Below are 12,530 nucleotides of genomic sequence, written 5' to 3'. Positions count from 1 at the left end.
CGTCAGTAGATTTCCTGTTAATTCTCTTGGTGACAACCATGAGGGACTCTGACATAACAACCGGTAGTCAGTTTGCCTCTGGGCAGTCAAGCAGGGAGGAATAAAAACAGCTTATGCACATGTTCCACACTTTCTGAACTGCTCAGAGCAAACAATTAGGTCTGTTGAAACTTTGTGATACAAGTTTGTTATCAAGGGGGAAAAAAAGCACTTTTTGCATGCTTGACTTTAAACGCAATTAACTCTCTTTAAACATGTTTTGAGCACACAGGATGTTACATTTAGTCTAAGTGGGTTTGCCCTTTTCACTTGAATATTTTAATACAATATTATAAATAAGAAAAAGAGAAAACTCATTTGAACTCAACTACTTGGTATAATCAATCAGAAAAGACACCGAGAGGGAAATCAACAGACTTCAAGTGTGTGTTGAGGCTAAAAATAGGGGACATGAAACCAGCGGATGGCACTGCCGTGAAACCCAAACAGAGTCAAGTGAGAGTGAGCTTTCTGCTCCTCCTCAGGAATCTGACCTATGCCCTCCACGGTGTGTGTGCAACACTTAGCTCTCCTGCATTATTTACACCAAAACAAAGTCCCAGAGAGCGGACACAAACTTGTTATCAGCACATATGATCCATGCAGGCAGCTGCACTGAAATCCAGTAGTGCAGGAACATTTGAGGTTTTTTTTCCAGAGCTTGACAGCATGCACCCGATGACATGTTGGTGTCAGTTCAGGTTTAAACAGACGTGAGGCTAATTTGCTTTTAGAGCGTTTGTTTTTATATTTCTGGGCTGTTGCACGGGATTGCAGTATGTTGTGCTGTAATTCATTTTAATTTCTCCACATCTACAGGATGTTGCATCGCGATTTTTAATGCACTTTATTTTTGCTCACCTTTGCAGCCGCTCTGAGTTATCATGCTGCAGTAAAAGTCCTGTTAGAAAAAAGTGGAGCAGGGGCCGCTATGCACATACATTATTAAAAAAATAATAATAATGACAATCATGCTTGACCTTACTTAACAGTGTGTGTAAAACATAAGATCAACGTAAACCTCGCAATCCGATCGAATTTAAGCAACTTGGAGTTCAGGGTCACTGTCTGAGACTTCCTCCTGCTGGGCCTTAATCAGTACAAGTTCACCCTAAAAGATAAAAAAAAAAAAATCCATCTTTCTCCTTGTAACGCCCCCCACTACCGTCAGCATGAGAACAAACATGACCTCAGAACACTCGTTCCTGACTTCATCCTGGGCTCTGCAAGACAAAAGGGACGAAGCAGCATCGTGCTAAATCCCCTTGTCTCTAATTTAATGCTAATCCTCAATTTTCTATCAGACGGCCTCACATTTTACACCAAAGAATTAAAAAATAAGGAGAAACCTAGATAATCTGATCATAAAGAGGTCTTATTTTCTGACAAGTACATCTATCTGCAGATGGCTGTGCTCTCCTTCTCTGCATGATCAGAGGAATCAGAGGATGAAGACCTGATTCTGCAGCTATGGAGATGATGGGAGGCTGCACAAACACACAAATTACATCCGAAATAACTTTAACAATAATCAACGCTTGGAAGCTGAAGCATTGACAAAAATAATAATTGTGTGAAATTACATACACAATCTAAATTCACCTTGTTTTATTAATCCTCTTAAAGTGACGGGCGATGAGGAATTAAAACTTACAACTTCATCATGCTGGATTGCATGATGAAGTTGTAAGATCACAAATCGTCTCCAGCCAAAAACATTGGTGTCTCATCTTTCTCTGAGAATAAAAAAACCCTCACTTTAAGTAAGACTCCAAATTAAAATGTCAGGTTGGTCTCTATTTCAGCTTCTACAAAAGCAAAAGGAGCAAAGCATCCTTCCATTTTAACCCACTGACTGTGTGTGGTCCTACAAGGTGTGATTCCCTTTCTGTTAAGATAGTCATTGTATTGTAAGATTTTAGGTTTGGACTTTTTTGTGGATTTCAAATGAAACTTTGTATGCTTTTACGGTTTAATCTAAGCTGAAACATTGATACTTCTTGCTGAGCCAACTCCAAAAGCTGGAGCCAGATTAGTGCATCAGGTAACCACTAGGGGGCTTGTTGCACAGTTAAGTCAATTCATATTAGGGCTGCACGATATGAGATATTAGTGATCAATATTGCGATGACGATATAACTTGTGATAAATGAACAAATAGCAAAAACAACAAAAACATTTCCATTTCACTGCAAAAGTTTAATTTAAATAAGAGTCAAAATATCTTAAATTATTCTCCAAATGACCCGCGTCTAATTAGGAGGGCAACATCTAACATAAAAGCTCCATCCGATTGGTCAAAAACGTAAAGGGCTCTATCTGATTGGTTAACATGCATAAAGGGATTTATTCAGTTCATTAAACAGTTCAAGTTGCAATAAGATTGTTTTATCACATTTAAGGTTTACCCTTTATTGCGATTTTCGCCGACTTTTGCGATTTGGATATTGCACAGCTTGAAATCGCGCTAACGATTAATTTGCCATTAATTTTGCCGGCCTAATTCATATTTAAAAATATTTCCCTTTCTACACACAGAGTCCAGCTACAGGATCTTTCTTTCTCACAACTTCTCTGATTGTGTGTGGAGTTGGTGGGCAGAGCTGAAAGGCTGTCGTCTAAGAACAGTTTTGACACAAACATCTCGGGCTAAAGAGGGAGTGAAGTGAAACCACAAACTCCACTAACAGATGAGTTTTCTGCCTCCCACTGTGATCACTACTTGCTGAATTTCAGAACCATTCCCCTGCTTTAGGGCTCTCTCTGGGTGTGCGGTTAAGGGTAGATGTTCAGGTAATGTTCCGGCTACAAGGCCCTTAATGTATCTGCATGCAAGCGCAGTTTGTCCAGTGCCAGTTTTCATCAATTATGATAATTTTAATTATGAGTAACAATCTAGTAACACACGTTTCAAATGTAGTCTAACAATTAGGATAATATAAAGAAAATATCCGAATGCAGCAGTGAAAGCACGTCGGTTTAGTTTTCCCCTCTAATCTTAGAGGACCTCAAGAGCCACTTCCTATTCAGTTTTACTATTTTACTGCCAGTCATCTCATTTAGAATAAAAAAGAAAATGTGATCATTGCAAAAATATCTAGTCTTTTTCTAATCTTAAAGGAAAATGTATTATATTGTAAAATGTAAATTGTTTCCTAACTTTGCAACACTTCTTAGACGAAATCAATTATACTTTAAATCAACCGCTCATTTTTAAAGCTTTGATTTGATTTGAAAGCCCTGCCCTGCTTCAAGGTTAAAACCACGCGTTTCTTTTAGGAAGCGCTTTTATTGCATTTAATCTTGCAGAATCGCAGTCTTTTTCATAAAATACAAACCATCATCTCCCTGGAGACCAACCAACAAAGCAGCAGCAGCAGCACACAACACAAGGCTTCCTGAACGCCGATCAAATGGTAAACCACATATTTCACACTGTTTTTATTCGAAACTATTGATGATTTACATATTCCCCGCATGCAGAACTTGACATTTAGAATTTCAATTATGGTTCATTTTAATAATGTAAATAAAATAAGGGGGGCTTCAAATATCCTGCTCATTGCTCACATCCCTCAGTCTTCTCAGTGATCATCCTTCATAACCACAGATATCTGTAATTATTTGAAAAATCTCACAAAAGTGGGAGCACTTCGAGTTTGTTACTGTTGTTCCTCTGCTGCTTTTCTCACAGTCAAACTCTCTTGTAAAAAGCTAAAAGGAAAGAAAGCCAAAGGCCTTTAAGGTTATACAAGTGAAATTTAGGACTTTCCTAGACGTTTTTTCATTTTTATTTTTAAGGCCCGTTTGAACAGAATTTTGGGATCCATTTCAGTCCATTTTAGACTGAAATGAAATTTTCTTTCGGCTCTGTTATGTCATGGGAAGTAGGTGACAGAACTAGAACCGGTTCTGTTTGCAAATAAAAGACGGACCGGTGTAAACATGAAAAGAAAAAAAAAATGCTGCTAACACAAACTGCTTTAGCACCTTGTGCTGTCTTGTGGGGTCCAGATGACCCCACTCCCAATGTTAACGTGTCTTAGGCCCCTCAGGCATGGATTACATGAAATCCTCCCCACCTTTATCCACCTTTGTCCTGGTAGGGACAACATGTCAATGTAATGTAAGGGTGGGGTCATCTGGACCCCACAAGACAGCACAAGGGTCAAGTTAAATGCAGCAGTTTACTACCGATTACTACGCCAAGAAAACTAAACAATAGCTTTAGATGGATGCAACTGTGGAGCAGAACTCTTCCCAAAATGTATTTTATTTTTATTTACTAAATTTTTTTTTCTTGTTAAATAAAAAAGTAAATAAAGGAAGTTTTAAAGAATGGAACACAGATGCTCTGTGTACCTGTCAGTCTCACTGATGCTCTGCAGAATTTAGTACCGGTAGTCCGTCGTTTAAGAAGTAACAGACTCATCGCTGTCATCATTACTGTGGAAGCAGCTATGTTTTTTTTTCACCGAACGTCCTTTAATCACCCCCACGGTGGCGTAATGCTCTGTGAGAATGCATACAAGGACGGGAATATTCTGCTGTAGTGGCTGCGGAGCGAACGGACATCAGGCGGATGAGCTGTGGCTTTTCTCTTAGCATCTGTGCAAAAGCTTCTAAAGGTTGTGGGCATTCAACCGAGTAAATGCAAAGCAGCTGAACTTCCAGCCTTAACACAGTGACCAAATACCTCCATTACAGCAGGAGATTACGTGTTTTCTATGCATGACATATCCTCGAGATGCGTGTGCTGTCTGGGGAATGTACCTGTTTTACGAAAATGAAGGCCCAGCTCACATTACTTTGGAGTGAGTGTCTCGTGCAAGCAGCCTGATGTCGTTCTCTGCGTTTACCTGCGGGATCGAAGTGAGCAGCCTGTTTGTAGGGGTTGAACTTGGGTTTGGGTGCGACCACCGGGGCAAACTTCTTGGGCACCTGCTGCTGAGAGACGGAGATGCTGGCGCTACCCATAGATGGAGTCGTCTCCATCCTGGCAGTCACTTGTCCCGACTGGCTGTTCGCTTGGTTCCACATGGTTCTGATGAGGAAAGACAAGAGTGATTCAAACGGAAGCCTACAGCCGTAAGCTCATGACGGGCTGATGGAAACTCCCTGACACCCACAACAAACGTGTGAGGTGGGATGCCTCAGGTTTCTGCCAGTAAAGGATCCCAGCAAGCATGACGTTTTTTTTTCTTTTTTCCCCCTTTCAACTATTGAGTCAGCTCCAAAGCGACTGGCAGAATGACGTTGTGGATTGAAAAAACAAGGTAACACAAACTTCACCGTTAACATGTAACAATATGTCCAACCGAATGAAGTATTGAAGCGTGGAAGAAACCGCTTTGAACTCTGACTTGGAGCCTTCGCTTTGCTCGCAATGCCTACACAAGATCAACAAATCAAACACAAGTCAAAGTGCTGCAAAAGCAACAAAGTATTTAAAAAACAAAAAGACTTCATAGAGGATGATGGCATTGAAAATCTCTGCAACGCTGATGTAACCATTTCCTATATACATGTGTGTTGATTTAGCTGTCAAAACCCAGATCAGATCTGGGCTAGGAAATGACAGAACACAGAGATAGCTTACATTCACTTTCTAATTTGTTTTCATTTTTTAATTTAGCTGAGAAAATTTCTTTCAAGTAAAATATAATAGGAAATTGTGTGGCTTGGTAAAAAAACAAAAAGAAAAAAGTGTCCTTACTACACCAGAATGGACAAACGAACACAGAAGCTGAGGACACAGACATCCAGTATTTCACCATCACATTTTGAAATCACTTGAAATATCTGAAGTATTTATGTGCCAGGCTTTTCCTATCCTTCTTTTTGTTTGTTTGTTTGTTGTGTTCTGCTGTTTATTATCTTCCCCCTGACTGATGCATTCTTCCTCTGGAGCTGGAGCATCTTTTAAAATCTGCTCCGACCCTTGCTCCACTTGCTTTCTATATGCTTCTCAGTTTGCTGCTCTTGCGGCACGACTGTGTCACACTTACCTGTCCTTCCAATGCAGATGCTTTCAGTATTTGACACTCAAATGGCTGACAGGATCAAAAAAATGCATTGGAGTTGGGGGGGAGGGGGGTGTTAGTGCATGAATATGACTAAAAGGACAAAGTTTGTCAGTAACTCTGATTGACTCGTTTGATTCCCGGTGGGGAGTGACTTTAAGGACTCCACAATAACCTGTCATGACCTCATAATGAGGATTCAGCTTAAACTGGTTAAAACCATGTGACTTGACATTTGATGAATCTCAGTTTGTAATCTATTTTTTTTTTGCTTGTACTAAAGTATATTGGGAACGTTTGAATGTTCAAATGACTAACGAAGAGTTTGGTGGGTGCTTTTGAGGAAGAGCATTTCAAGATTTAAAATTACTGTAATTTTCTGTCCTACCAGCGCATCAGATAAAGCAATCAAAAAATTATATAATGTTGTAGGACACACTACCCAGAATGCTTAGAGAGGCCAAGAGGCAGCAGGCGATTGGTCAGACTGATTGATGGGAAGTTCATTGAGTGAACTATGTTTGCCTCTTTTATTTGCAATAAGCCTCTTTTTACCACGACAGATAAGTCAGCTTTATTGACAATAACATTGTTCAGTTGTTACAATGTGTACCACAGAAAATCAGCTCTTGGTCTGTAAGAACAACCAGAATTCATACATTGTTGATTTTTGAGAAAATTCAAGGGTTTTAAGAGCATCTTAAGGTCCAAAACAGATAATAAACTAAAAATTGGTCCAAAAGGACAAACCATAAAAAAAAAAAAAATCTGCTCTAAAAAGTTGTCTATTTAAGAGCCATTTCTATGACAGGTAAATACAGAATAACCCTGTTCATTTAAAATTCATCTCACAGATTTTTTTAATTTAGGCTAAATTTCCTCCTGTGTCAAAGAAAAAGGAAAAATACAGATCTCTAAAATTCTCTGTTGTGGTCTCAGACCCTTTTTAATGTATTTTATTTTTACTGTGAGTAAAACAAGACGACCATGATTGGTTTCATATGTAAATTGGCCTCCTTTCTCCTTCTGACATGTTTTTATCTGCTCTTCCCAGGACAGTTTTTTTGCTGCTCAACATGCTTTTCTACAGTAGAAGACATAAAACAACCTGAAAACAAAAGAATTATAATAGCAAATTATTGTCGTTTATGTTTTGTGGTACATGGCCATTGACATACGCAGACAAGCAATCAAATTTCATCAAAGTGCTTGATTCACAGCATCAGTAAAGTGTTGATTACAGAATCCCGAAAAAGGCTTTTGAAAGCAGGTTTTGTAGAGACCTGCTCCAAACAGAGGAGTCTGGATGCATTTACCAAGTGACCAAATCAATGACAACCAACTGTTGGAAAAAAGTCTAGAAAATCTTCAAGTTGCATTCAGAGCAGCACAGTCCAATGGTCTCAGTTCATTAGAGCAGGTAATCCCATAAATCTCACATCATTTGGTTTGCTTTGCTTTCACACTGCACTTTTGAGAGTGAACAAACCGTGTGGGTAAAACTACAGAGTAACAACAGCTGCACATCCTCAACACTGCCAACAACACATTTTAGTAAGATTTTCTTGGTTCTTTTTTCGTCTAATTAAAATAAACAAGCCAATAGGAAAAGTTACAGCACAAAGTCTAGTGAAACAAAACCACACACATTTTCTTAAACTTCAATGAATTTTTTTAATAGAGGATTGATTTAAAGTCTTCATAACAAGTGAGGAGTGATATATTTCCAAATTAGGTAGATAAGAAAAAATTGTTTGTTTTTACTCTATCAGGTGATCACTTCCTTTCTAAAACTCCTAAAGATTCCTTAATGTAAAGCCACTTACAAGTGCCTCCTGTTGTGGACAGAGGGGGCGTGGCATCTGTAGAACCTAACTCGGAGCATCACCTTTAGTATCAATATTAATATCAATATATTCCTAAACTCTGGAATGAGCTCCCGTTGTCCCTGTGTTCACTGGACTCATAGACATTTTTTTTTTAAAGTAAACTACAAACATTTTACTTTTGCAAAGCATTTTAAACGAAACTGTTTTTATTTGGGCTTGGGATGATATATATATTTATATATATATATTTTTTTTTTTACCTGTGAAGCACCTTGGGACTTCTGTCTGTGAAAGGTGCCATAGAAATTTAATTCACTTACCGGTACTTAATTTACTTACAGTGTTTAATGGAAAGCTCTTACAAGACTCATGTATGTGGAGTGTTTCTACCTAATGACTAAAACTGGCACCGGGCTCTGGTTTTAGTGCTGAATTTTGAACCAGCAAAGAGGGGGACGCATCTTGGACAAACCACTGGTTATGGGAGGAACAATTCAACGACCAGGTTTGGTTTTATACAAGAGTTGTGAATAAAAGTGGCCTCCCGTTTTTGGCGCAGGTGGAGATGACCCACAAGGCTGACAAACTCTGTTTAAAAGTTTGTTTTAAATGGGCACTAAAGCCCGGTCATGCTCAGTCCTTCTGCACTTTTACAGATGTCATTGAGGAACTGCTGCAGGTGCATCTGCCGCTTTAATATCCATAAATCAAACTGAACCATCCAAACAGAACCACTGACAGTTCTGAATTTAAGCATAAAAGGCAGCCCTCAGACATTTTGGGGGTAAAAAAAAAAAATCAGCTTTCTAGCAAAAATACCAATGTGGTTGAAAAACTGAGTGTTGAAAACTTCATCAAAATGACAGTGTTCACACGCGCATCCTTTAAAACGCTCCTCTGACTGACTCCTGCTGCTTTTATCTTTCAACTCAGTCTTTGAAGCTCTGCTGTAAAGCTCCGCTGAAGTGCTGAGAATCTAAGATGAGCCTAAACTAGCCTTTGCCCAGGAAAGATACCTCTCTCTGTCATCATCGGTGGATAAAATGGGACATTACTGTTGGGTTTCTGTCGGGGGAAAACAGAGTGACTGATCAAAGACTAAACTGTCATTGCCGCACACACAAACTGATGTAGTAATGCACAGATTTCTCTCCTCACGCCGTGATTTGTAGCGGTCCACTTCTCTTACATGACCCTCTCCACTGACCTGTGAACATCCCAGCATAAATAGACGGTTTACTCAAGAAAAACACAAATGTTGCACTTATGCAAATAAATGACAAGCGGAAACAAAAAAAGGTAAGTGAGACTTTTGCACAACACGGAATACATTAGAAATGTAGCATTACAGTAAAGATCATTGGTACACCAAAGGCATTCATGTAAGTCAATGCCTTACATGAGTCAACCATCTGTTTTTTCATTCCCTCTAATGAATTTGCAGATAGATTTAGTCAAGTTTGGTGCCATTTCGTTTTTAAAAAAAATTTTAATCATATGTATTAACAAACACATGTGATTACATATAGTACAATAACGAATACATACACTGACCAAAAATATAAACGCAACACTTTTGTTATTGCTCCCATTTTTTATGGTATGAACTCAAAGATGTGAAACATTTTCCACATACACAAAATAACCAGTTCTCTGAAATATTGTTCACAAATCTGTCTAAATCTGTGATAGTGAGCACTTCTCCTTTGCCAAGACAATCCATCCCACCTCACAGGTTTCTTGTGGCCAGTCTAAGGCACACCTGTGCAATAATCATGCTGTCTAATCAGCATCTTGATATGGCACACCTGTGAGGTGGGATGGATTGTCTTGGCAAAGGAGAAGTGCTCACTATCACAGATTTAGACAGATTTGTGAACAATATTTCAGAGAACTGGTTATTTTGTGTATGTGGAAAATGTTTCACATCTTTGAGTTCATACCATAAAAAATGGGAGCAATAACAAAAGTGTTGCGTTTATATTTTTGGTCAGTGTATGTATTTCATATATTCTTAGATTTTTCTTTTCAAACGGGTTTCAAAATGCACCTAACTTTTTCACACAGTCCTGTTCACTAGAGAAGTCCTGAACTTCATGTACTGTTAAAGAACAACATTCTGTAAAGGAATCAATAAAATATCTATCTTTGTGCAACTTCAATTAGTTCAGTTCAGTTCAGTTCAGTTCAGTTCAGACTCCCCCCATTTGGAGTAATATCAATAATTGTACTCAACTTTTTCTGCTTTGTTTTTATTATTTTTCCCTGTTGCAGAAAGGTGTTAAAGAACATCAGAGAACTGAAAAATTATCTGCAATCAAATTGATCAAAGAATGCATTAAAGCCCCTGCATCTTGCTATTGTTATTTTTTTTATTATTAGTTTCTTTTTTATTCTAAGAGAGCTTTTATTTCTTTATCCATTTTGTCAGTGTTCCTGTGTTACACAGTGTGATACTTAGGAAAAAAGTGTGAACTGATTTTGCAATGTTTTGTTGGAACATTTATTGTAATTACCCCTGATAACTAAAAGAAAAGGTACTAAAAGGGATATAAAAAGTAAAAAAATAATCATTTTTAATAGAACTGTTGTAGAAAAAATAAGTGGCTGGAACAAAAAGCAATTAGTCATAAAGTCACTGACACATAAAAAAAGCAACAAACAAACAAACAACAGTGAATCACCATTATACAATGAAAAGTCAAAACAGGAAAACTTTTCAAAATCTAAATATGAAAAAAGAAAAGAAAAATCACAAAGACATTGTTGATGGATGTTAGATGCAACTCCTAACCTTCTTTGGCTAATGACAGGGGGCTTTTGTTCATCTAATGAGTAAGGTCCTCCATATAATCCATTAAAAAACATAAATAAATAAACAACCACCTTTTTTTAGAAAAGTAAAACAAATATTTTAAAAATCAAAGATAAATTAAAGCTACAAGTAGCATTTAGCGGGCCCGAGCACGTGCGACCGCCTGGCACGAGCGACCGCCCCGTGAGCAACGCCCTGCTCGAGCCATTCTCGTCGTTTTTTCTTGTCCATTCTGGAGCTCCAAGCTATTGTTAATACGACAGCAGCCTGGGGGGGGGGGGGGGGGGGGGGGGGGGGCTGTAATCTGTTGCCTTAAGGGACAAAGACTTTTGCATATAGCATGAAAAAAATTCAAGCAATGATGATAATTGCTATCACTGTCCCTAAGGATGAGAACAATAGAACTCATTCAATTTCCACTACAATGTCTAGATGAGTGTCAGCTATGTCTGATAACTTGGCCAATTAGCTGGACCGGGATCTTGCAAAGTGCAGGTGGTTAACGTCCAGTGTGATGAGTCTGTGGACGGCAACAGTACAGCATAGCTTTTGGTTTCCACAAGAGAAGAACTCCTGACACATCTGCCCTAACAGACAACTACAAGAGGAGTTGAAATGTATAACACGGTGAAGGAGTTTTTGTGCAGAAAAAGGTACAATTAGAAAAGCTGGTAGCAGTGACTGCAGATGGGACTCCTGCTATGATCAATAGACAAACAGGTTTCATCACTCACTGTAAAGCTGACCCAGACTTTCCAAAATGTCTGCATTACTGCTGCGTCATTCACCAGCAGGCCTTATGTGCAGAAGTGATTGGCTCTGGACATATAATGACTCTTATTCTGAAAATCGTAAACAACCTCAGCTGCAAAGCAAAACAGCACAGGATTTTTAAGGTGCTATTGGAGGAGATGTCTGTTGAATATGGTGAATATGAACATTGTGAATCTGAACTTGCATTCTTGACTGACATTACTGGAAAACTAAACCACTTGATCTGCGAGCTGCAAGACAATGGCAAAACTATTTTTTTTTGACCAGCCTGCCTGAGCCAGTGTTTTTCTTGTGGGGATCTTTTCTGCCAGGGCTTGTCAGCTTGGTCAGTGGATGTTGCTGCAGTTGTCTACCTTGCTGGGACAGCTGGAGTTAAACACAGCAGCTCACGGCTCTGAAGTGGACCCCGTTGCTGTCCCAGTCTGGATGGGCACTGTGGCGATGTTCCAATGGCCAGGCTGGCTCCTGGTAAAAAGAGATTCCCAAATACCATTTCCTAACCGCAGAGCCAAGGATGTGTTTACATGTTTAGGTCAAAAATGTGATGGACAGCTTCATGTTGTCTAAACATGCCACCCTGTTATTAATCCAGTTGATATGGTTCTCCATCTGTGTCTAAGTGATAGAAAAGCATTTTTTTTTTATATTTAGAGCTCTAAGCAAACAAACAGTTGTCTATATAAAAGAGCTTTTACAATTGTGCACTTTTAGCAGGTCTCTGAGTTCATGTGACCAATGTATGGTGGATTTTCACAGACCTTGTTTAAAACTGAAGGTGAGAGAGACTTAGAGAAATGGCTTCATTGTTCTGGAGTTCTTTGTTTCATCCACAGAAGTGTAGAATTGGTGATTGATTTTGAAAAGCTGCTGAAAAAAGTATCTTTTTCAAATTGCAATTTCTAACTTGGGTTTTTCATTTTGTGTTCCATTTTTTGTGCTTTAATTGGGAAGCATTTGTTATTTGTTTGGTGTTTTTAAGGTTCTGCAAATATACACATCATTTTTTAGAGACATTTGTTATCAGTTGTGTTTGTTGATTTGTAGTTTAAT

General features: G+C 38.7%; 1 protein-coding gene across 4 annotated transcripts in view; it reads right to left on the bottom strand.

Annotated features, from left to right (window-relative positions):
* Positions 1–12,530, bottom strand: part of lpp (LIM domain containing preferred translocation partner in lipoma) — a 193,302-nt gene that overhangs the window by 111,267 nt on the left and 69,505 nt on the right. For all 4 annotated transcript variants that reach the window (XM_078946278.1, XM_078946280.1, XM_078946279.1 and 1 more), the window contains one exon: positions 4,899–5,083. In XM_078946278.1, the coding sequence (XP_078802404.1) occupies positions 4,899–5,079 (181 nt within the window). In that variant the 5' untranslated portion in view covers positions 5,080–5,083. The remainder of the gene's footprint in view (positions 1–4,898; positions 5,084–12,530) is intronic.

The sequence above is a fragment of the Oryzias latipes genome, chromosome 4, assembly GCF_053564925.1.
Source record: "Oryzias latipes strain Hd-rR chromosome 4, Olatipes_Hd-rR_3.1".
Taxonomy (NCBI): Eukaryota; Metazoa; Chordata; class Actinopteri; order Beloniformes; family Adrianichthyidae; genus Oryzias; species Oryzias latipes.
The sequence above is the reverse complement of the archived record's forward strand: the minus strand, read 5'-3'. Positions and strand labels throughout refer to the sequence as shown.